At 39.0% G+C, this 26,484-nt stretch overlaps 1 protein-coding gene across 1 annotated transcript in view; it reads right to left on the bottom strand.

Moving 5' to 3' along the window:
* Positions 1–26,484, bottom strand: part of LOC138633110 (chemokine-like protein TAFA-5) — a 50,541-nt gene that overhangs the window by 8,824 nt on the left and 15,233 nt on the right. The window contains exons 2-3 of the mRNA XM_069719151.1: positions 21,101–21,250; positions 9,038–9,165 (exon numbers count right to left, since the gene is read on the bottom strand). Coding sequence (XP_069575252.1) covers positions 9,038–9,165; positions 21,101–21,250 — 278 coding nt within the window. The remainder of the gene's footprint in view (positions 1–9,037; positions 9,166–21,100; positions 21,251–26,484) is intronic.

Here is a 26,484-nt window from a genome sequence, read left to right as displayed (position 1 = left end):
CAGTGGCCTATACCTTCCTGTCATATTCCAGACTGGTGCTACTTCATGTTTTTGAAGGCGATTTATTGTATGGCCTTAGGTGGATTTTTAATATAACAGCATGTCCTTATCCAGAGTGAATCGTTTGGGAATAAGCTTGAAAATTGTTTTAAAGCTATCTCAATAAATGGCCATTGTGTGGTGCAATAGATTCAATGTAAATGATTATGTTAGGAAGTTAACTGTTTCTTTGTCCATATCACAATAAGAAATATAAAAAGTATATATAAAAAAGTATATTACACTATTTAGAAATAAAATAATTGTTGTCTTTTTAATGTATTGTGTTCAGAGAGCTATTAGCATGATGCAGATTTAACAGTTAAGAGCACAAAGCTATCCAGATGGCTAAAATGATGAAGCTGCCTGACACTGCCATCACTGAAATAGATTAAACATTGCTGAGCTACAATTTTTTTAGCAACAGATTTATTTCAGTTTCAGTTCGGAATTTTTGGAAAAGTTTAAATTGCATTAATGTTTAATTACTCACTTACAAACTTTCGGTTTTTGCTGGGAATTTTTTTTTTTTTTTTTTTAAATCAAAGACACCATAATAATATAAGCAGCACATTAATTAAATGGAGAACACAAATATAATTAGAGCCAGATGTACTTGTGCACTGTGATAGGACAGTGATATTATAAGCCTATTAACTTATGCATTCACACAGTGTTTTGTTTTTTTGTTTTTTTTGCCAGCTGTACTTCCTGCATTTGGCAGCTGCAACTGTGTTGCTTTGATCCTGGATTATGTGTTCAACTTCTCCATATTTGTCTAACATTATAGTTTGCTTTTCAGTATGTACAGGTACAGTATGCCGCTCTGCTACCAGTACACTTGTCCATGTTTGTCATATGTGATATGGAGCAAACCCCGCTCACTTTTGTGAATGTGTATACACTGTAGCCAGATTGGGAAAACCTGCATTGATTTACAAGTTGATAACAACCTACGTTTGATTGTTTATCAGGATAACGTTTGTTAGTCTTAGTTAAGCCAGATGATGAGTAAAAGATATCCTGGGTACGTTGAGACAATATACAGAAGCCGTTCAGTAATGATGATTTTAATAAAGATGTAAACACAAGCTGGAATAATAATTTATCTCTTTCTAAAGTTAAAAGGAGTCATCAGCAGCCAGTGTTAATATCACAGCATTACTGTCTACAGCTAATTAACACAAGCTTGACTAATTTCAAAATCCACAAAGAAGCAGCAAAAGAAAGATAAAAGAGCTAGATATCATCAGAGACTCTGATGAGAGGAGAAGTTGGAGAAGCCCTTAAAGGAGAAAAACCATTACAAAGAAATTAAATCAGGGACAGAGACTCCAGAAACGAGACCCACCGTGTTGTTAGTTACACATCAGTTTGAATCATATTACTGCTCTACAATGGTGCAAACAGCCTTTAGTAATCAGCCTGTGCTTGTGTTTGTGTGTGTGTGTGTGTGTGTGTGTGTGTGTGTGTGTGTGTGTGTGTGTGTGTGTGTGTGTGTGTGTGTGTGTGTGTGTGTGTGTGTGTGTGTGTGTGTGTGAGAGTGTTATCTGCTATTTCCCTGATAAACACCACAGCTGGGAGTAAACTGGAAAGCAGGCGGCCTTGTTTCATACATAATTGCCGTATGATGAATTGCAGCTAGTGATGAGAAACAATGAGCTCCGTTTCTATTTATTTCACTTCCAAAGCAAAAACAAGCCAGAAATTGTCTCATTAATATTGCAAAGCTGCAGCTCCTTGAAATATTAAAGAGGACTATAAACCTGTTTTTTAATAATCTGAGAGCCTATAGATATTTAAAATCCTCCTGAGAAAGTACTGTGAAACGCAGAGGTGAGTTTTCAGGTGAAGAAAACTTCCTGCTCCTCCTGGTGTTGGTTGCAGTTTGCAATTAGGGAACTAGACTTGTAGAGCATGTATACCGGGGGTCATAACACCTTACAAAATTATTTATTCATAAACTTGGGACCTCTTCATGCATACAACCGGTACTTGTTTATTTGTCTTTTCATTACATTTTAGTCCTCCATTTTATTTTAAATGTTGTTGATTAGAAATTGTTGCCTTGTGGGTTTTTGAAAACTTCTCCGTAAATAAACGTTATTATCATATTTCAGTAAATATGTAGTGCCTATGCTAGAAGCTCTATTAGGCTGTACTTAGACACAGTGGTGCAATGAGCTACAGTAGGTGCCAGAAATAGAAGGCTTATTCACAGTAAATGCTAATATGCTGCTGTTTAGCAGGTATATTGTTGCCAGTGTTCACCATCTTAGTTAATTGTGTTAGCATGCAACACACTAAACTAAACATAAAGCACAGGCGAGGCTGATGGTTATCGTGACTGGACCGTGAACATTTACATCAAATTTCACTGCCTTCTGTCCCACACTTTTTCCAAGGGTTGAAGTAAAAGAGCTGTGTTTCAAATGGCATACTTCCCTGCTTCCACTAACAAATACTCCTCCATGTTAGGACTCTTACTTGTGTAGTGCAGGAATTTTGTAAGAGTAGTGTTGTTTCAAATCGCACATTGCTGTTCTGCACGGACCGGAAATGACCTCAGCATTTATCAGCTGACAAAATATCTACAGCTTCATTCAGAAATGAATGTGTTTTCCTGCTGTTCAACGAAACTGCTTTTATGCAGACAAAAAGATTATTTCTCTTCAATTTTGTTCACAAATGTGTTAGTGAGCATTTCACCAATGCCAAGATCATCAATCAACCTGACAGGTGTGGCACATGAAAATGCTGATTAAACAGCTTCACTCTTGCACAGGTGTGCCTTAGACTGGTCACCATGAAAGATCACTTTTTTTTAATCAACAACAATTATTCATCATGGAAATAGAAAACTTGATCCAATCTGCATATTTTCCAAAATGTAAATGTAATTTTTTTGGGGGGGACAGGGCTGCTTCAAACACCTTGCAGAAGTAATGGAACCTGTATTGTAACTGTACTGGGAATGCAACATTGAAACTACATTGTTTGAATTGTCGTAATCTGTTTTAGGTCTTCAAATAAATAAATTTGCCGCCTGTGACATCTACAACTATTTACCAAAGATACTTTTTTCTGAAACAAGTACGAATTATACAGGTCAAAGGGTCCTACAGAGAGTTTTAGGGTTGGAAATCTTGACATGCACAGTAAAAAGTGCTGTGTTTCCATTAAGAGGAAGTAGGAGTTGCCTTTTTTCACCAGACCATAAATAATTCATAACAGTTGTGCCCTTTAACAACCTCTCCATCCGTCTGTAGAGGGAGACATGTCCGCATCTATACTCATTATATATCACCAACTAAATCCTCTACACTTTCTGTACATCCCTGTAAGCCTGTAAACCTCCTCCAGGCCAATTGAACGTGATTTGTTCCTCTGATCCAGCTCTCTGAGTTTTAATGAACGTTGACTCCACTCCTCGTGTAAACACAGAAGAGTTTTCATGTCGGTCCGCCCACTCAGCCCAGCGTCTCTGTAATTTAATTTGCCTTCCAGTGAGGCAATCAGATCTGTTGTCCTTCATTAGCAGATGAGTTTGTTTGTGTGAAGCTCTTTAAAAAAATTACATGTTCCATGTCCATGTATTCAGTGCAGAGCCGAAGGCAACGGACGCAACGACGTGCTGCCGTGAAGAAAATGAAGACATGAGGAGAGAGATTGTTGTTGTGCGCCAGAGCCCGGGGAGACGTTCATCAGGAGGAAACTTCTTCTCCCAGCATCCTCAGCTTCCAGTTAGAGTCGGGATCCTGATCCACGTTGTAAAGAAACCTTAAATAACCATCTATTCATGATATCATGTTGTCAGGCATGTTTTGGGGTCTTTATCTTAAATGTTCTTAATGTCTTCATCAAAATATGATTAATAATTCATTGAAAATGATGGTTATACAGTATATTTGTGTATAGTTTACAGGGTTGACTGTTATTTTCATCACATTATTCTTTTAACTGCTGACTGATTAAATTTTCCGCTAAGAGCTCCGGCTTGGGGAGCAGATCCCTCATACTTATTCAAGAAGGAGGTCAGCGCAACACAGCGCAACGTAGCGTCAACTACGTTGCTCCACAGAACAAAACATATTAGTTTCACAATGACATGAGATAAAATTGGGAGATGCCTACATTTGAAATTGGGTTGGAGAAGAAGGACGTCATGTGAAGAAGTAGAAAGAGTGACAGTGGCGAGGAGGTAGGGGGGGTTGGATGCATCAGATAGAGCACTGTCCCCTGGGAGAGCGCTGGTCGAGACTGTGAGAAAGCAAAAATCAGCTTGGATGAATTTTAAGTAACACAAGTTAGTAAACTTAAATCTTACCAAGTACTTTTGGTACCTAAACCTAACTTAACTGTGATCGTGTCACACGATACTCAATTGCAGTAGGCGCAATTGCACCTTAGTTTAGGTATATCGATGCATATATGTTTTTTTTTTTAATGTATTTGTATGTTTAATATGTCTATTTATGTCTGTTTTTGTACATTGAGGGAGCAAGTCACATCCAGAGTCAAATTCCTTGTACGTGTAAACGTACCTGGCCAAAAAAAGCTGATTCTGATTCTAACTGAAATATTTGTTCCTAAACTTTACCATGTGGTTTTCATAACTAAACCTAAGGTAGCATATCTGTCTGACTGAGACGCTTTCGTTGGACAGTCAGGTCATGTGGAAGCACACCAATAGAAAAGATTAGGCCAGGCAAAATGTAAGTACATCATAATTTGTGAAACTAATATATCTTACGCTGTGGACCAACAAGGTCAACAACCAAAAATTGTCTGGAACGCAACAAAAAAACATAGGCGCTCCTAAAAATACGAAAGACAATAACGAGTGGAGTCTCACGAGAAGGTTCATGACTAACGCAGACGATACAACAGTCCCGGTTAAGGCTAGGACTCATTACAATCTGTTGAAAATGTATATTTCAAAGCAAACTAATGAAGTGTAACATAAAACATGAAAGGGTCCTCGGTCATGAGTCTCAATTCTCTTCATAGAAAGCAAAAAATATTAGATTTTTAATAAAACTCCTCTTTTTTTTTCTCATCTCCTAGATCTTGCACTAAATAAAGCAGTGGCCCCCAAAGTGGGTGGTGCAGTTTTGACTGTTGGCAACAGTCGCTCAAAGTTACCAAACATCAAAATAACGCAACACGCGTTCTGGCACATGATAATTGAAATCAGAAATGGAAACAATTATCCCTCTAAGTGAAGCTCAAATCAATACCAACGAAAGATGTTTTCACAGGTTCACTCAGTTCTGAGAAACAGACACCTGAGCTGTATCAGAGTCCAAATCCACTCAGTTCAATCGGGTCGGGTCTCGTTATCCTGCACGGGTTGATATGTCCAATACCAAAATTGACCCATTTTTATCTCTGACTACACGATACATCACAATCACTGTGCGAGAAAATGCTGTTTTGAGAGACAATGAATTTTGAAGTGAAGAGAAAAATGGATGTGTTTGTTGTCAACATGAGGAACAAATGAAAGGAAAACGAGTACAGGGAAGTGGAAAACCTGCAGGCACATAAGCTGTTTGGTCCTCTTTTAGTCAACAGAGTTGAGAAAAACATTGCTGATGGATTTTATTATTGCTGCTGGAGGAAGTAGAACTTTTTGAATGTAAATTTGACTGACAGCGCATCATGCTGCCACCGGTGTTTGTGTTCTCCGTGAAGGTCTGCTCAGGTCGGTTGCATTTTGGTACGGGTTTAATTATCAGTCGTCTACTCGTGTCTTGAAGTGTTCCGGCACGGTTTCTCTGTCTTGTTTCCTCCAGAGGCTGAGAGGTTAAGCTCCAACAATCTGACTGACTTTCCCGACGTAGAACCGCTGCTCGCATTGCTGTCCATTTTGAAAAAGACAAGTTCCCAGTGGAGGGAAAGCTCGCACACTACACGGCGAGGGGGGAGGATTTTAACCATCCTGACATGTGAAATTCAGCGGCGGTTTGACACACTTTATTATTCAGAGAGCAGACTGACTTGTCTCAAACCAGAAGAACAAAGGAAAGAAAAAAGCGGGGGTTTGTTGGGTTGATGCAGGACGCCGCCCGTCAGCTTGAAAACACCCAGAGGAAACTCTTTGGGTCTGACTGCAGACAACTGGTTATAGTCATATAAATTATAAATGACATGATTTCCCAGCTACATTTCTCCTCCAGAATCAGATTTTTTTGGCCATGAATACACACAAAACTGAGTTTCCATGTGCGAGACACAGATTCTAAAGTCCCCATGTTGTATAAATACAGCTTTCCATTTTAATTTTGTTTTGTTTTGTTTTATTATAAATCAGGTGTCTTTATAAATACTGCAAAACCGTAGACTATTTAGCAACTGTAACGTTTGGGACGAGCTGTTTGGACTTCCGTAAATTTTATAAAATATATATTAAATAGATGTCACATACTCATGCTCATTTGATATGACCCTCCACAACATGGCTCACTCATCAACATTTTATGATGAAGAAAACAAAGCAGCATAATATAATAGCAACTGGCCTTGATGCAGATATTTTTCTTTGGCCACTCCCCTCGCCCCAAATGCCACACACATGACATATCACAAATGACAGGGAGTGATGTCATTGGACAACCACACTAGCATTTCCCAGCATACATTCTTTCTTTATAACTATTGGGAATGAAGCTACCAAATTTAACAGTTTACCTGATGCATTAAAAGCAATCATGCAAACACGTTTTTTTAAACTGTTGAACTTTTTAATTAACGTGGAGGAAAAGATCTAAAAGTGTTCAACAAATGTTTGAACATAGACACTTTGAAAACTGTTTGTGCTGATAAAGACTGGGAAACAACAAAAGCCCCCCCAAAAATATCCAGTAAGAAGACCTCGAAGAGATTTTGTGATTTTGAATTGTCTAAAAAAGTTTGGTGACTCAAACATTGGTACAGTACGGAGGCATAAACTGGAAAATCTGTCACAACTGGGACTGTTTGAAGGTTTCCCCAAAACAAGTAACAAATTAGGCAGCAAATAATTGGCTGAGCACGTGATAGAGAATTGAAAGAAAATAATGGTTAGCATTTTGAAAAACTAAACTAGAATCAACGCCTTGTGGTTGTATTCCTCTGCCAACCGGTCAATTTGCAGTTCCTCCATATCTGTCCAGTCTCATTTATGTAGTTGAGGCTGAAGAAATCCATAAATATGTTTGCGTGCTTGACTAATTAACAGTAGACTATGCTTCAAATAAGAATGTTGCTGCAAATAAACTACAAATTGTAAAACATGAAATTCTTCACACGCATCTTCAACCCAAAAGCACAGAAGAGCTATACAATCTGCACAGTTTCAAGGTGAACATCCAAGATTAGTGTCGCCGATTCAAATGGTCAGGATCTCCCCTTCTGTTCCTGAGATATGGTTTTGAATTATGGCTGTTTATCCAGGACATTATGATGTCACAGTGGAGTTGACTTTTGACCTTTTCGATGCAAAATGCCATTATTTCATCATCATTATTTTATCTTATTAGGCAATTGAATGAAGTTTTTTCAAAATAAGCATTGAGTTCTTGAGTCCTGTAACATGTGTAACAGTAACCTTTGACCACCAAAATCAAATAAGTTCATCCTTGAGTACAGATAAAGCTTTAAGCCAAATTTCAAGAAAATTCCTCAAGGTGTTCCTGAGCTGTTGATTTATTACAAGGACGTGAAGAAAACAGTGACCTTTGACCACGGACCACCAAAATCGAATCGGCTCATACTCGTATCAAAATTTGAATAAATTCCCTCTCGGCGTTCGGACAGACGTATAGACAACCCAAAAACACCATGACCGTCTCCAGCGCAGCATCACTGTCAGCAGCGCAGTATCATAACAAATGTTGAATGAGGTTTGGCTGATGGGATAATCAGCTGCTTGAGAAGGATTTTGAAACAAATACTGTTAATCAGCCACTGTGAAGAGTGAGACAGATGGAGGAGAGAGTACTCATGGGCAGCAATTACTCAATCAACTTCAATAAATACACAAAAACACACACACTCTCTATCACACACACACACACACACACACACACACACACACACACACACACACACACACACACACACACACACACACACACACACACACACACACACACACACACACACACACACACACACACACACACACACAGAGGCTGTGATTTTGATAAGGACCATTTGAAGATGTTTTTATATTATGAAGCTGAAGTCAAAACTCGATCTTTGATTGACACTAAACACATAAAGGCAGGGAAGGAAAGAGTGAAGCAACTGAACTGTAAAGAACATTTTCAGCAGAGTTTTCTATTCCTAATTATTATCTCCAGCCACTTCTACCTGCAGAGCCGTTAATGCCATTCTAAAGTAACCTTTTTCCAACAGCAGAAAAAACCCATCTGGACTAAACTTTTGTTTTCCTTAATCTTCTTTTTGTGTATGTGATGATGATTTTTTTTTTTCACTTACATAAACTGAAAGAGCCTCTATAAACATGAAATTGCAGTTTTTGAGCTGAACTGTGTTTGAACTGTAGGAGTGTGTTTCTTACTCCCATTGCTGTCGTTGACAAGAGCAAGAGTCTTATTATCATATTATTCAGATTCACATCTGTTGGAAGTCTGTTCTCAGCTGGGTGATAAAGTTAAAAAGCTGTGCCAGCCTCACAATCACTGCGCCAAAGAACATTCTACCCACGGCACACCTCTGGGCACACAACATGTAGGGACACGCAAGCAAACTAATAAATACTTATAGGAAATCTAGATGGAATTAATTCATTATAACAGAATAAATTAAAAACAAAGAAATCAAAAAAAAAGTGTATATATATATATATATATATATATTGGAATTTGAACTATGAACAATTAAAATGTAAAAATATTTAAAGAAATGCATAAATAAACACACAAAATATATTAAAAAAAAAAATACCTGTAACTGAAATGAATAAATCAAGTTCAGGTTCTGTTCTCACCGTGGTGGTCTTAACTCGGCCTCCAGGTTGCGTGCAGGTCCAGCCCGACTGATTAACCAGGAGATTACAACCTTCATCATCCAAACACGGAGTCATCTCACACCACTGTCGACTCCTGACGATACGCACTGAGGAGGAGGAGGAGAGGAGACAAGACAGGTGAGTACATTTGTTTCAGCTTTATTTGTATGTATTATGTGTTTTCTTTTTCTAATGTCTCACTGTTGAATGCTACTCCTCAATGTCTTACGACTTCCTTGTCATAAATGAATGATAATTTGTTTGTCTTCAACTGTTTTTAGATTGAAAGAAATATAGAAAAACTTAAGCAATCCCATAACAGATAAATGACTTCTAATATTACAAGCATCTTCAGACAAACAGTCAGGTAGTCATTGAATACAGGTGTCGACAAAAAAAGCAACACAATTAACAACCTCTTCCAATAAGTAATGAATGAAATAATAAGCTTCTCACCTTTTACCATCATAAACCAGTCCACATTGATATTGGATGTGGTAGATCATATATTATTTATGGTGTTACTAGTAATTTAATTAAACATCTTCCTAATATTTATTTTAAGAGCAGATTTTCATCTTGAACCACCTGTTCATGTCTTATCGGCCCTCCCTCAAGAAGACTAAGCATGCATGCACCCTGTAACTTCACTTCAAATTCAAATGTAACACAAGATAATATTATGCATTATTTTATGCTACAACAGGCAAAGCAACACTATTCAACATTACACAACACAGTGTTACACTGCATTTGTCGATACTTGATTTTCTGAAGATGCCCATTTTTCTTACATATTGTTTTTCCTACTAAACCATATATGCAAATATGTTCTGACATATTTTGCAATAGTTAATGAATCTCAGCTGGAAAACTGATCCTATGCATTTTGACCCATATACGTACACACACACTGGAAAAGTGGGCAGCCTCACATTGCGGCACCAGGGGACCAACTTCAGTTCTTTAGCCTGTGCCTTGGTCAGGAGTACCGACAGGAGTATTCACCCTCACATATATGTCTTTAATGGTGGGAAGAGAGCGAGCATCCGGCAGCTACCCGCGAACACAGGAAAAAAATGCCTCAGAAAGAACCTGGGGGAGACTGAGAGATTTGAAGCCAGGACCTTCTTCTGTGAACCAACGGGGACACCTTTCTTTTCCTAAAAGTCTGAAACCAGCCTTATCCATCCGATTCTCTTATTTGTTTTCTCCATACACTGATCTCTTACTCTTATCTTATGGTCAACTTTTGCACTTTGACATTTTATTCCTCCTAACTACTCAGCTCCACTACGCAAAGAACAACTACACGCCTTGATACACGAAGATATACTCGAAAATGCTACATCGCAGAATGTAATGGAACCTTTTTCTTGGTAAAGATACGTGTAATATCAATAGCTGCTGTTATTACGACGAGAAATTACAACTGACTTTCTCTTACAATAACTTGTCTTGTGAAAATTAGAATTTAATATTAAAACATTGCAACCCTTTTCTTTTTAAATTACACCGAACATTTCCAAGCATGTCTATATTTTTTTCTTCACTTATTGCTTACCAGTATCACTTTTTTTTCCAATTATTAAAACCTTTTTACGTGTAAAATTACGAGTTGTTTCTGACAATAATATCATTTTTTCTAATTAGTTTAGTTGACAAATTCATTGTCAATTTTTGTATTCCAAACAATGACTTTATTCTCAAAATATGACATCTTTATTCCAAAAATCTAAAAAAATAGGGAAAGAGTAAATCCAAGTGAAAGGGAACTAAACACCTGAGAACTGATTCCATTTACTACGGACCAGATCTTCATCACACAGCTATTTTTAAACAAATACACCATTTGCATATTGTGGCTCCCTGATTGGCCGACAGAGAGAGAGGATGGGGTGATGATGGAGAGGAACATGTTGGGCTTTAATTTAGAAGGAACCCACCAACAAGAATACCCTCACTTTTAGTTTATGGGTTAATCTCCAAAAACATGGGGGCTCTTACATTTCCCATAATGCAGCTGGATAGTATGTTTCTCCCTTTGATACCTCATCTTTTATATACCACACCTTCAGCTTGTTTCAGCTTGTTTTAGCCAAATCAGATAACTGTCATGACATTAGACATGTTCATCGTTATTTTTACCTTCAGAGGCATGATATTGCTGTATAAAGCAAAAAGATTGTTATCAACCGTCCAGATTACCAGCATTACAACAGTCGGATGTTTCTTTTACTCGGGATCGCAATGTAACTAAAGAATATTGTATTCTCTGTTAATGTTATCAGTAGAGCAAACAGCTGTCTTCAATTAACAGAACTGTATGTGCATCTCATTAAAGATAGCTGCCAGTCCCAGAGGGAGAATCACTCAGGGGAGAACAGAAAGTCGTTTTTCCTCATCACAGAGAGAATAGATATAAAGAGGAAGCATCATACAAAAAAATAAATGGAAGAAGCACTCAACGCACTCATTAGCTCAGGTAGTGATGCTGACGTTAGCAGGAATCTTCTATTTTGTCCTCTCAGATGATTCAAATGATAAAATATTTATAATTCTAACCGTGTAGGAAAACTGACTGCAACCACAGTGCATCCTTGGCTCTAGAATACAAGTATTCAGGCTTCCATAATATTTCAAAATAATTAGCTTTGCAATACAACAGTAACTGCAACAGAATAATGAATATTAAATATTTATTTATTTATACATTTAATTAAATTGATTTAGTTTTTCCTTGCAGACTTTACTATTTTATCAAACCAGTGAATGTCTAATAAAGCACTCAGAAGCAAACCGATGCTTTTTTTTGGAGCGTTATCAAAACTTTACTTACTAAAGGCATTGGAAAAACAAGATGAATATTTTATTAAATAAAAAAAACATTAAAACAAAAATGATGATTTTCTTCATTTGACAGGGCTCACAATTAAAATGCCATCCCAGGCTTGATGTAAATAGGTTTGTGGGATGATGTAAATTAGTTTTAGGTCAAATTTGTTGACAATAGGTGAAAGGAAAGTGAGCAAAACGCAGCCACAGACCCGCTGGTAGGTGAGCCTGCCTGTTTATGGAGCAGAAGTTGCAAACTAGCAGCAGCTCAACATGAGCAAATTCAAAGCCTTGGTCTAAAACAGCCTGGTTTGGCCCACAGTGAGCCCCAGTGTCGTTTCTGAAACTGTCATTCCAATAAAGCCACTTGAATTTAATTGAATATGTAGCCTTCAAATATAAATCCAAACAACAAACTAATACAACAAACAACAGACTGATGTTAATTTTCACAACCAAAAACGTACCACTAGTTTTGGTCATGTTTGCAGATCTGATTACAGGAATTATACCAAAGAATAACATCATCTAACAGTGTAATATCAAATGATCTGTGGAAATGGTAAATCATATAATGGTGTCCTACTCCTATGTGTCCTCTGTGGAAATCAGCACACACACACACACACACACACACACACACACACACACACACACACACACACACACACACACACACACACACACACACACACACACACACACACACACACACACACACACACACACACACACACACACACACACACACACACACACACACACACACACACACACACACACACACACACACACGCTGTCTGTCCTGTCGGTATCTGTGTCTGTCAGCTGATCCTCTTTCTGCTCTCTTACCGTCATCTCATTTGAAAATGAATTCTTTACTCAGAGGGATTTCCTGCTGTTTGGGCCGATACTTTACGGACCCAATCAATCCCAATCTTTTCAGCCTCGCTCTCAATCCCAGCAATAAATTACACTCTCTGAGCCCGGCCTGGGGAATGATGAAGAAAATGAAAGTCTGTGCAGGCCTGTAATACATAACCTGGTAATCAGCTCTCCCTTTAGAGCGGCAGCGTAGTGGTGTGATTGTGATAGCCCGTTAGCCCTCAATTATCAAACCAATTTCCTACTGAACAACAGAAGCTCTGTTCAGCCATAATACTTAATTAAATCCTCACATCGCATCACACTTCCATCAAGAGGCAGAGAGATCCTCCAGAAGGAGGAAATGCTTCGGCGCCACCTTATTTTGTTTGGTCTTTTTTTTTTTTGTATTTAAGTTAATGAAATGAAATAAAATTACTGACAGGATGAAGGTTGCAGTTGAAGGAATATTCTGACATTTATGTTGCCACTTTAGCTTCTGTCTTGTTTTAAACATTTCTGAATCTTGTTGGAAATAAGTGTTCACATGATGTTATGTTACACTAAGCACATGTGAGAAATCTGGTTATCACATCTCACTCACAAAAGGACTTTTTTTTTTACTGTTCTCTACAGATCTGAACAAAACTGAAGACCACTATGAAAACTATGAAACAACACATTGAATCATATGTTAGATTCTTCAAAGCAGCTACCTTTTGCTTTGATAAAAGCTTTTTCAATTTCCTCGTTCTCTCCACCGCCCTCATGAGGTCCTCACCTGGAGTTTTTCCAATAGTCTTGAAGGAGTTCTCACACATACTGAGTACTCGTTGGTTGCGCTTCTCTAACTACTGTATTACGTGCCATGTCTGAAATTATGTCTGTTTGGCCTTGAGGACAGTAAATTTATGAAGTTTAAAATATTCTTCAACGTTTTAATTTTGCTTCAGTATAGAAAGAGCTTTTAGCTCATAATTCACATTAGGCACACTCAAAGCGTTGAGACCTTTAAGGGCACTATTTATGTTCCCAGGGCAATGCAGAGGCAGCGCACATCTACAGTAATTGCATTTTGGTTCAGCACAAGGCATTTTTTGTTGCACCTTCGCCAGCTCAGACCTGGTCTAAGTCCGGTACAGCTGGAGAAGAAGTGTTCAGTCCGCAAGAGCACACATGAACAGACCTATCCAAAATACCACATACAAGTTTGGTGGATATGTATTTAATACCACTTACATAGACAATTAAAACACAATTTTTGTTTAATGCAACCTTCCAATTTAGTTAATCATATAAAAAATGAAGATGACTCTTGTCTATTGAATCAGTTGCAGTTGGCTCACGTCAGGACACCATGAAATATAAAAGGCAATTTAGGACAGCTGAAAAAATATTGTAATTAAATTACACATAAAGGGGAAACAATTCAAAAGTCCTTTCACCTACTCATCTGGTTTAGTAATCTACCAGCTTGTCAGACCATGGAGAGTGTGTCATTTACACACAAAAGGTTAAAGCAGTTTACACACAGCAGCTTAGGTCATTTAATTCATGATTGCAAAGTAAATCACACTCAAAGCCCCCGTTGCAGTTTATCTATTAACACCACATCAGTGACGTTTGGAGCACATTGATCTTTCTTTGTGTCATTAATACATTAATTGCGTGCGTAATTTACATCTCACTCCTCAACATTGTTTTATTGTTTTTGTCTTATATCATTGAACCGCCTTTTACAGTGGGCAGCAGTTCTAATAATACCAGGCGAAGAGTTATTCACACTGTTAGTTCTTCCCAAGCCCGTAAATCAGCCTGCGGAGGGCGACTCCTTGAAACACAAATCCAGTGATTAGAGTCTGAACCTCCAGAAAAGTATGTCAGTTTCATCCTGTGGGTTTGGATGTTGTTGTCGGCGTGCCTCATTGATAAAAAAATTCACGGTCGGCCGCATTACGACCGTTTTAAAGCGAATGAAAGGAGCTGGTTTGATTGGCCATGACTGAAGTAGACACACCTTCTAATTATCTATTCCTCCTACTTCACCACTGAGCTGCGCAAGAGTTGCGCCCTGCACTTATGTTCACCAAAACACCAAACCTGTGGGCCTTATAATGCCAGGGGAAAAGAGACATTTATAATATTAGTTACCTCTCCCCAAATCAATTTAATATCATCAACCGAATTGAAGCCGACTTATGGTATCATAAACTCTGTCATCAGCGAAAGGTATTTTGTGAACCAGCAGAAACCTCTTCACCTGAAAGTCTCTTACCCTCTGACCAATAACAGCACAGGAGGGATGAAAAGTGTTTCCAGGTGAGTCATTGTGTGTTTTCACACGTTAAAATAGAAAACAGAAACAGCAAAACCGAGTTTTGAGCCAGTAGTATGAAATGGAGATGCAGTGGATTAATTGCAGGTATCAGTAAACACCTGAACACCTGCGAGCGCTGCATCACCGCACTGATAAATTAACGACCGCAATGCAGATCCATCCGCCACCGCTCAGCACAGTTCATTTATTCAGAAAGAGAGGAGGCCATTTTGTAATGGCTTCATTCATCAAAGACAGCGTCCAGAAGGAGGGTTGCTGCTTCGTCCCCGGAGGATTAGACAATCGGACGGGAAACAGCGAGGAAAGAACGGACTGGAAATGAGGCAAAGAACAAACAGAAAACAAATGTGCTACAGTTGTAACAGGACGTGGACACCGACACCATTATTCCTCTTTTAAAAGCAGAGTTTGATATGCCGCCCAGGGAAAAGAAATCCCCCTGCTTTTTGTTAACTTTCTCTTGATTTTGTTCTTTATTTTGTGCATATTTTCCTTTACTTTTTCATTCCTATCTTCAAACTTATCACTTTCTACTTTAATTTGATATGTTCTCTGTTTTCTTTTTTTTTCTAATAATCATTAATATCTCGTACATTATGAGTAAATGTCCCCAAATTGCTTCTTTTTTTTATTTTTATTTTTTTACTTTTTCTAATTTTATTTCTCCATATTAACTTCTCTCCTTTTTCCTACTTCTGTATTTTCTTTTTCTCTCTTCTGACTTCAGATCTGAGGTCAGTTCAGGATTTAACATCTCTTCCGAGTATAGGAATCGCTCCGAACACCTCGCAGTCCCTGAACACACCCACCTGTCTGCCCTTTTCAGATCGTCTTCACCTGATGAGAAAGAAAAAGGTCTCGTCTCTCATCTGTTTGTTTTTTTTGCCGCACAGGCTCAGAGCCCTGTGGCCTTTTTTATTCATAGCTGTCAGTCTGATTTCAATGTAACAAAACAGCAGCAGCAGGTGGTGTTCTCAAACTGTTACGTCTTTTCATTTTACTGCTCAGATCATGTGTGAAAGGCTGATTAGGCAGATAAAAAACATCTGCTCTAATTTTTCAGGAGTTCTCTGCCTACTTTTTATGATTTCTTTGAACAGGAGGTGCTTCTAAGTCGGAAAACATCTTTGTAAAACCCAAACGCGCTCACAATTAAACCAGAGTTAATGGGGCTTTCTTTTCTGTATCTGTAAACACGGTAGCTCTCTCTGGACAGTAATTTACGCTTGGACTAGACCTGTAGTAACCAGGACACAGTCTGGTGTCAAGCCGGGACTGGTGGGATGTGACAGGACAGCTAAGAACCGGCTGCAGTCGGATTCTTCCTCTGAACTTGGTTGTCTGAACTTTGCTGGTGGAAACAACAAATGAAAAAGTGAGTCGCCACCTCAGATACAAATTGACGTCGGATTCAAAGTACACTGCTGGAGAAAAGGTCACTGAGATCCAGACGGAGCTGCTACTGAGGTATGAGTTTTATTTACACTCAAAAGTTTCTGAACAAGCTTTAAAAAAAGATCTGAGATGATGGTTTGTTTCATCTTTATAGTTTTAACATTAGGTAAATAACAAATCATAAAATATAGAATTCTATTGATTGCAAGAAAATGTCCTGTGTCCACTCTCTCAGCAAATCTTGTCTTGGATTTCAATCTGGGTTTTGGCTGGGCCACGTAAGGACAGCTACAATATGCAGGGAATTTATCTGTGATCATATTTGTGCTATGTAATCATTGCAAAAAAAACCAAAACAGCGTAGGTTCTAATTGTATCATGCCGATACTTCAGCAGACAAAGGACGAGGTTTTCCCCGCTACTCCCTGTCCGTATCGCTCTTCTGTGTCAGTGTGAGTGCCTGTGTGTGTCTGTGTGCCTCGCTACGTACGAGGGTAAACGAAAACCACGTGCCTGCTTTTTGGTGACAACTCATCCCTTGTCAGACCTCATAAATTCAATCCCGATGGCGATCAAAACAGAAAAACTCATTGATTCAATGACAGGACCTGCAGCCGCAGCACCGCAGCCGACACGCATCCGGTGTGGATACGCACACGCAACCAAGCCGCAGCTGAGCAGCGCATGAAAGGTAACACACACGCCAGGCAGGCAGTTTGTCCCAGGCCTTAAGTTCTGCATTCTCCCTGTGCCTGCTGCTGAGAGGTATCCCCATAGCATTATGCTTCCACCACCGTGCTTCACTCTAGAGATGGTGTTAGCCAATTAATTAGCAGTGTCTGCTGTTAGTGCTTAAAGGTTCTGCACAAAGGATTGAGTTTTTGTCCTTTAAAAGCTGTTTTCCTAAGAAACAAACATTGTTTTAGTCCAATGTTTTAGAAAATGGTTTTATGCCCTGATCTGTGCCCCATCACAATTTTCTTTCCATCTTGTTCATGGCTTGGTTTTGGGACATTATGTACAAAGGTTTCTTCCTTTCTTTAACAAGTTCTAGACACGTCACAAGGATAATTAAAGCAAACAGGATGCTCCGAGCCACTGTTTGGAGCCACGGTGAAGGGTCTGTTGTCACGCTGTCACTCTGGCTTATTGAGTGTAATTGATGGGAAAAAGGACAACTTGTATCTGTATTAAATGAATGCAATCTGCTACTCCATAATGTGCACAGAAAGTGAAGGGTTGGAATATTTTCGGAGGTGACCGTACACAGTTAAAAAACAAAACAAAACATAAATACACACTTACAGTAGCATACATACAACTTAAAATCAATGCAATAAAATAAACTTAACAAAATGAATAAATGCAAGTGCAAAATAAAAAAAAATAGGCAATGACTCAATGCAGTCTGTGTGATACTGTGTGCAATGTTCTGAATTAAAGTCAATGAATAAACTGTACAAAACTATAATTTTTTTTCACTGATTTAAAAAAAAAAGAAAAGAAACTATACTTAGTCTTCAAAATGAATAAAGTTCAATGTTATGTGAACTGCATCGGTAAACTACCGCTGGAGCAATGAATATACAGTTGTTGTTTTTTAACCTGATATTGCAACACAAAATACAAATTGACATAAATATCATCATGGAGCTCTGTAAAGGTCACAGAGACTGAGATGAGGGCCACAAAGTTTGCACTGAGAAATCTTTTCCACAACATTTGTAATAGTGCTCTGCAAGTTACACTTTATTTCCAAGAGTATCTGTCACCTATCCCGTATGGCTAAAATGCATTAGTTTACATACTTTTGACAGAAAGAAAGAGGCTTTATTTTACTCCATCAGTCAACGAGCTGTACTTGTTTTGTGTGTGACATCTTCTACATAATCTCACAACCAGAAACAACTCCTGTTTATCTCAGAGAATTTGAGCAGGTTTAAGTTATTCGGAGACGTTCCGAGAGCAAAAAGCAGGAAGTTGTTGATGAGTTTCTGAGCTCAGAAAACAGGTCGAAGTGATCACCATCATTCTCAGATCCAGTCTGCTGCTAAAAATATCCTCTTATAGCAGCAGAGCGCATTCAAACCACCTCTGATCACCAGCAGCACAGGTTCGGCTCAACAACACCAATTTTACTCTCCAACGCACAGTGAAAAATTCTACAAACACAAATTGTTTCTTCAGCAGCTCCATTAGGGATCAACATGAATATGAATTGGGCTCAGGTCAGAAATTCAGTTGTTTTATTTAGAAAATAGAGACAGTCAGTTTCTTAATTGTTCATCCAGCACAAAGTTAAAGTGTTAAGACTGAAAGAAAACAGTTTTTATATTCTCTGTCAAAACCACAGGGCGTGCTGGAACAACGCGGACACTTTTTTTTCTCCATGTTAGGACATACAATATTCACGCTTCTTTTACAATTTTTAAATCATCTCTGAAGTGTATATCATGCAAAAGAGCAAAAAAAGCCCCAAATGGACTGATGAAATTTCTTCTATTGACATTTAAAGTGTAGCAATTAATTCACAAGATCAACTCAAAGCCTCATTTTGATCTTCCACAGTTTGCCCTGTTAAAGTTACTGCAATATGCATTGATACAAACTCAACACTTCCTGTAGTCAATTTGGCTTAAAAGCACCCCACTGTTTAAGTAGAGAAACCTTTCATTTCTTATCAAAGGTTTTATAGTGAAACATTTGCGGGAACGTGTTGTGACTAAAATAGGAAATCCAAAACAACCATTGAAAATAGCTAGAAATCTATTTTTGACTTTCTCAAATTAAAGTGATGGAAATATACATTCTTGACTATTGCATGGAAACCAACACAGAAAGACAAACAGGAACAGACATGCACACTCGCATTCGCACCTAAGGGCAATTTAGAATCACCAATTAACTTAACTTGCATGTGTTTGGATGGTGGGAGGAAGCCGGATCACCAGTGAGAACCCACACAGGGTCGGGGGAGAACATGCAAACCCCACAGAGGAAGGCACTTGCTCCAGCAAGGGCTCGACCCTTGAATCAAAAACAGCAACAACTTAATTGTGTGCACGCCCACATGTGCACTTATCACACGTTTGCCAACAGCCCACAGACTTTCTATTTTTATAGAAAGGCTAAGTAGAAAAGGTTAGAAAATCTACTGTGCATTTCCATCATTACCAGAGTTTCAAAAGATGTGCCAACAATTTATAGCACAGGGCCTAATAAACAACGGGGGTAGTTATGATTACTTTTTGAGTCTTGAATGATGTGTCAACGCCCAAATCACAGACTTTTGTTGCTAATGAGCAAGAAAATAGTGCTAAACTCTGTCAAAAGCAAAAAAGTGAGAATAATAGGGCATAACGTAATCAACAACAGGACCGAGCACGGTCCTGTATGTTGACATTGACTTGCAAGCAAATGAACATTTATTTGCATCTATCATGTAAAAATTGCTAATGAATGCTGTTTTAAGTCACTAACCACAGAATGAAAAACAAAAAAAATCTGGCTACAAGCAACTGAATGGAATTCATAAATATATATTTGTCACAGATGTGTTTAGCTTAGCTTACCAAAAAGAGTGGAAGCACATGAAAAATGCAAGCCTAGCTCCAAGGGTAAAAAAAAAAAAAAAAAAATCACCTTAGCAACAACTCAAAGCGCTCACACCTGGTCAGAAACTTTTTATGCTGATTAGGCAAAAGTACGGTTTTGGTAACATCCTGTAGGATGTGATGATTTTGAATAGTTTTGTCCAAACTGGAGCTTAATTGTTCAGACAGTAGGAAATCAGTGCTGACGTGAGGAATACATATTATCTTGAAGACAAATCTGAATGAGAAAATATTTAAAGATCCTTTCAACTGAAGCGCCTCCTCTGAAGAGAACGCAGCAGGGAAACCGCGGAGGTTCTTTAACTCTGCAAAACAACTGTTCAGAAAATCACCAGGAGAGCCTGTAAATCCCTGCAGAGCAGACCGAGCCCCTCCAGCTGTTGTCATCGTTTCCAGATGGTAGAAACAGAAAGAGAATAAGGAGGAAGCCGGTGATGAAATGCACTGTAACTCTGGGTACTTCCCAACTAGACAGCGACTTTCTGGACTTCACAGACCAGCTGAAGAGACACTGAGGATTTAGAGAAAAGCCGCAGATCTGTTTGTTTCCTTCATAAATATGAAATATTAGGCAGTAAACTGCAGCCTCAGAGAAGATTCTGCTTGGTTGGCAAAATGTTCGTAAACTATAAAGCTAAAATCCCTTATAATACAACTGATTCATTCGAAGAACTGCAGAGATTAATGTTGTAAAACTCGCTAATGTTCTCACTTGCTTTAATGATATGAAATGGATGATACCCATAATTATCTGGAATTGAAGATAAATCTGAGATCTTATACTGCTAAAATTCTGAGACCTGTTCTGACTAAATTCAGTAATTAATGCAGTTAGTCAAATTTGAGTTGTCACCTTTATTTTCTGACCGCAGCTGCACTTGATTCTTTTAAGCTACTGCAAATAATGATTAAACTATAGCTACATTTCTCAAATTGATGACTGTAAGTTTTCTAACTATTTCAGCTGCAGCCGTCTGAACACAGCGACTTTCTTACCGTCGACACAAGCCGGTCTGGCTGCTGTCGTCCCGGCAATTTGTCCCTTCCTGCAGGCACAGCGGGCCGTCTGTCGGGCGATGGTTCTCCTGGGCTGGCTGCTGTCCCGGTCCAGAGTGACAATCTCACAGGTCCCTGCCACCAGCTGACCTAAAGGAGGCAGGAAAGGAAATGCGGGTTTCATTTTATTGTATTCACATTCATAAACATTTAACTCTTCAGCTCCATTAACACCATGTCCTAATTTCTAGTTAATTTCACTGGACCAGATTACTTATTCTCCTGAGATGGTCACTTCACAGTATGATTTTTCTCTTGAGAAATAGGACGCTTCCAAGCACTGTAATGTTGACACTCATGTCTACCTACAGGTCTGAAAAATGTCAAAATTATTTATGGAACTCTACAAACTCACTGACAAATCCTGGTTCCCCTTCCACACCTTCACTCATGCAAATAATTAAATAATCACCGCAATAAATGTTACAATAAAGGCATTCAATTCTAATAAAATTCCTATTTCTTCATTAATAAAATTCCTATTTCTTCATTGTGATAACGGTTGAAAACAAGCGGGCTGCAGCTTCACTGATCGGTGATCCTGCTGTATAATTCATGACATCTTTTAAACCAGACTTTAATTGATTAACAGAATAATAAAGTTTTTAGGGAAAGCGATGGCTAGATGACTGTTGGGAGAATCACAGGGGCCAGATTAAAGCCTCAGGAGTTGGTGGGGGGGTGGTGGCTGTATGTGGTTGCCGTGGTGATGGCAGAAGCCCCCCCTGCATGCTGATGAACTGTCATCAATAGGGCCATGGACCGTCGCCCTCCAGAGAGGACCTGACCCACAACAGCCAGGACCTCAGAGAGGAGGGAGCACAGAAGGATCTGTTCAGAGAGACGGGGGTCAGCGGGGTCAGACGGAGGAAAACAACAATAATGACGACATCATCATCACCACTAACAACAGCGGCAGCAGCAGCAGCAGCTCATTAAAGACAATTTGGTCTAAAGAGCACATACTATCCTACAGGTTCAGCATCGTATCTGACAAGGCAGCTGGTCGTTTCTGTCGACAGACAAATCTCGTAACAATTGAGGGGACAGATTTCCATGCGGCACTGAAGTGGATCGAGACTATTGAGGAACCCGCCTGCAAGATGACTGATTCTTGCTGACTTTGTGCCTTCCATGTATTTGTTTTTATGGTTATTGTTTGATCCAGTCAATATAATATACATTATGTTTTGATTACAAAAAGATATCAAAACTCAAAAATTTGTGAAAGAAGTGTCATTTGTAGCTCAACCCACCCAATACGGTTTCAATTTTTTTATTTTCTGTACCAGGTGTGAGAAGTTCAACACCTTCCAAACCAAAATAATATATTATAATAACTTGATGATACAATTTTATACACATTTTTTTTTTTTTTTTTTAAATCCCCTTTTACTGTAACTACATGATATAGATCAAAGTATTTATGTTTTCTCCAATATCAAAGGGATCAAGTGTTGTTAGTTGGCTGTACATCCATTAGTACATTGCAGTGAGGAACTGCTGACAGCTAAATCGGCCAATAGTGTGAATTTAACAAAATATAAACAAAAAACATTTTTAATTTGCATGAAACTGTTTTGGCCCTGTGGTCCCAAAACAGGTTTATCCAATGTCAAAGGAGGAAATGTAAGAAGAGAAAACATGTCAAAAGGACAACAGTATTACAGTATTTCTGTATAATTAGTTCCTTGTCTTACAGCTTCTCTTTAACGTCACTCTTCCCTTCAGCTGTTTTTTTTTTTTAATTTATTTGTTTTGGTGTAGTCTGTCATTTATGTAGCTGTGACTCTTTGAGATCCTGACTGTTGGGGTGAAAAGCCTCAGTTGTCAGACTGAAACATGATGCAGCTGCAGCAGCACTTAGGAGCTGAGAGGTTTGGATGCCGTGAGTAGTGTTGGCTGTCAGCAGAGCCTTTGTGAGACATGAGTGAAGACACCGTGCTGTTGTTTCTATCGGCTCTGAGTCAGTGCTGCTGTCCGTCAGGTGAGTTATCGCTCAGGAGGATTAATGTGTGACGAGACACATTTTTCGCTCCTCCATTCCTACCAAAAAAACAACATAATCGAAACAATAGGTGAAACAGGGAGGAAAAAAAGGGAAGGTCCTAAAATGATATTACGATATTTCAAGGTATTTCTGCGATCACGTTATTCTTGACGACAAACAAACTAATGAAACAAAAAAAAGTATTATTTATTTAAAAAATGTACAGTTGCAACAAAAGTTTGTATACAAAAATAAATGTATACGTGTACATATGATAACATTCACAAATGTAGGTCGCTATTAAAAAGCTACTAAGGCTTTCAAAGCAAGCAGTTCTGTTTCATGAAATGGAGATTTAACAGGTTGAAGTTTCATCTTCAAACACTAACACTGCCCTGAGCTTTGTGTCAAAACTATCTGCAGTTTTAATGAAACTCATAATTACGTCTGACAGCCTGCATTAACACCACTGCTGTTCTCTGTCTGATGTGTCCTCCCCCTCCTGTTAGCCTCGGGGCTACATGGACGCTAATAAACTATCTCGTCTCTGTCGGAGAGCCGCTGTGATGAGGGTTATCACCTCCTCCTATCCCTCCTCTCCGTGTGAATGCTGAGAGTCAGACCTCTGAGAGCTATAGGTAGAATCACTTTCATGTTTAAAGGGTCAAAGGTCGTACAGGGGAAAGGACACGCTAACTTTCATCCCTCTGAGTGTAGTCATGTCTGACACAAAGGTTAGGGGTCAGAGCATGAATGCGAACAAACAGAGGAGCTCAGACTGACTGACCTCCACTGTGAAGGAAAGGATTTAATGAAAAAACTAAATTAAAGCCAGAATCTCTGAACGTCATGGAAACACAGTCTCAATTCCACTCTGCCTTCGAGAGACGCCATTAATATTCTGCCACACCAAATACAGTCAGCCAGAGAGGAACATAACTGTGCCTGGACTATGTTTTTACAACATGAGGAAATGTTTTTAATCGACATATCCAACAACCTGTTTTGTTGGTGGTTCAATCCCCAGCTCCTCCTGTCCACATGCCTAAGCGTCCTTGAGCAAGACACTGAACCCTAAGTTGTTCCTGATGGTGAACCATCAGTGTGTGAATGTGCTCCTGATGGCAGCACCTTGCATGGTGATCTGTCTCATTAGTGTGTGAATGGGAAAACCATGTTAAAGCGCTTTGAGACCGAAAGGTGATAAAACGCTATACAAGTACGGACCATTTTACCAAAATTTAATTTTTCAACATTGAACTGAACATGTCACTTTTTCCCATTTTGCTCTTTTTATTTAGTGCTCACCAAATACACGACTCAGGATGTGAACCCTGGTTTCAAAGCCCCTAAGTTTTCTTAAACAATGTTGCACTCTTACAACTTCTGTCAGACACAAGAAAAGAAACACTAAAGTTGTCCACTGAACTCAGTCCTGGAACCAATTATGTTTTTGCAGTACGTATTTAGCAAAAATAAGGATGTGTCACTATTCCTGTCTCAACCCTGTTGTTACCACTTTTCCACCCGCTGGTTATCCTCTGACTTTCATCCTGGTTCCAGTCACTTGACTATTGAACCTATTTGAACTCTTTCCAGTACCCCATTCAGCTCCAATGGGCAGTTTGGAGCAACGAGTTACAACGAGATGATTTGAAACTTGCAACTACTTGCGATTTTCCAGTCTGCAACATTCTGAAACTCGCCAGCAAAGCAACAGAACCCTGTGATTTAACATCTGCACAGCAACGACTGTACTTCCATTTTAACTGCTGGCTTTTCAGGCTTTGGTGTGGTGTCTGAAAACATGAATGAAAAAATTGACTTAAGTTACTTGCAACAGTTTCATTTTTAGTAGGAATGTAGTGGCAGAAACATTTTTAAAAAAGGGTTGAGAGTTTGAAGCCGCCCATTGGTGCTTTAAAAGAATACCCAGGAGGCTTCTGCAAATGTACGCTGTGGACTTGAGACTGTTTTGTCAATTTCTCCCAGAGCATTCCTGTTATTTAGAGGAGTTGGCATCTGCTCTAATAAAGCTGACTTGACAAGCTGCGTTCCGGCGACACCATCAGTTGGCTTGAGTGGAGATGAGACAGGCCAGTTCACACGGCGGCAACTTTTCCCTGCAGCGTCTTCAATCCGTTTAGTCTCGTCATGAATCTTTGGTCTGAACCGGGCTTAAGTGTACACAGTATATCTGACATCTTGCCAAAGTAGTTTGACAGATTGTCACTTTGTTTCTTTGTGTTGCTCAGCTCTTGACATCTAATGCCTGTCGCTCCCTGTTTTCTGCCTGTGTACCTGCAAGCCAGTCTATTCAGATGAATAAAGCACCTAACTGCTCTTTCCTGGTTGTATCTGCATCTGGGTCCTCTTTTCTGTTAGGGGAGTGTATAAATGCAATTTTTCTGAGATAGGGTTGCTTTATACTGATTATATGAGCCTAAGAACCCGTTCACCCCATCCCCCACCCCTGGATCATTTTGAAGATGCCTAAAAAAAGTCAAATTAGTCCATTAATTCATTCATTCAAATTGTTAATTTTTGTAGCTTGTTTGTTTCCCTGTGGGAACTTCATATTTAGGCTTAAAAAAAGTATGATTTAAAGTTGCTGAAGTAGTTTGTTTCAGCTCAAGTGCTTGTTGGAAAGTTGGACAGAAATTTCTAACAACAATTTGTTTTTCAGAACTGACAATGTAACGACTAAACCCTCCTAGTGACTTTTCAGATAGGTGGAGCTGTGATAGGAAGTTGGGAAAATGAATATTTTCGAGAAAAATATTTCTCCCTCCCCTCCCTGATCACACAGTAAAACTAGTTAAAACAACAACAACAAAAAGCTACAATTTACAGGTGTTTATTGAACACCATGTATCAACTATTGTATTTCAATGACCCTGAGCCCACTGAGATGCCGAGATCAGACTTGCGGCTGCTGCAGGAGAGGCTCAGTAATTGGGATTCACTCTGCATGTAGATGATGTATGATGCAGTCACTAACAAGTATCCCGTGGTAACGGGATAGAGTGGCTCGTCAGCGGCATGTTTCTGTTTGCTCGTTAGCCGTGGCTCGTCAGCAGCCTTCTTTATTTCTCCATCTGCTGCAGCACACCGGGACGAGAACGTCACTAACTCTTCATCTCCCATCAGTCAAAGCAGATGACTGAAACCAAAATCAAAAATCAAAGGAGCTCCACCGACGTTTGGCTCCGTGCTGCATATTAAAAACTCTGAACTGCTGGACGTCTTTTAAATAAGTTGCGTTCACTGCGAGGTCAAAACTGCAACATGAACAGCTTCAGGTTATAAAAAGACACGACGTTTGTTTTATTAA

This window comes from Brachyistius frenatus, unplaced genomic scaffold, assembly GCF_029030835.1.
Source record: "Brachyistius frenatus isolate BFR_SWC_R1_liver_20210118 unplaced genomic scaffold, ASM2903083v1 Contig_208, whole genome shotgun sequence".
Lineage (NCBI taxonomy): Eukaryota > Metazoa > Chordata > Actinopteri > Embiotocidae > Brachyistius > Brachyistius frenatus.
Note: the sequence above shows the minus strand (reverse complement) of the source record. Positions and strands in the feature narration are given on the sequence as shown.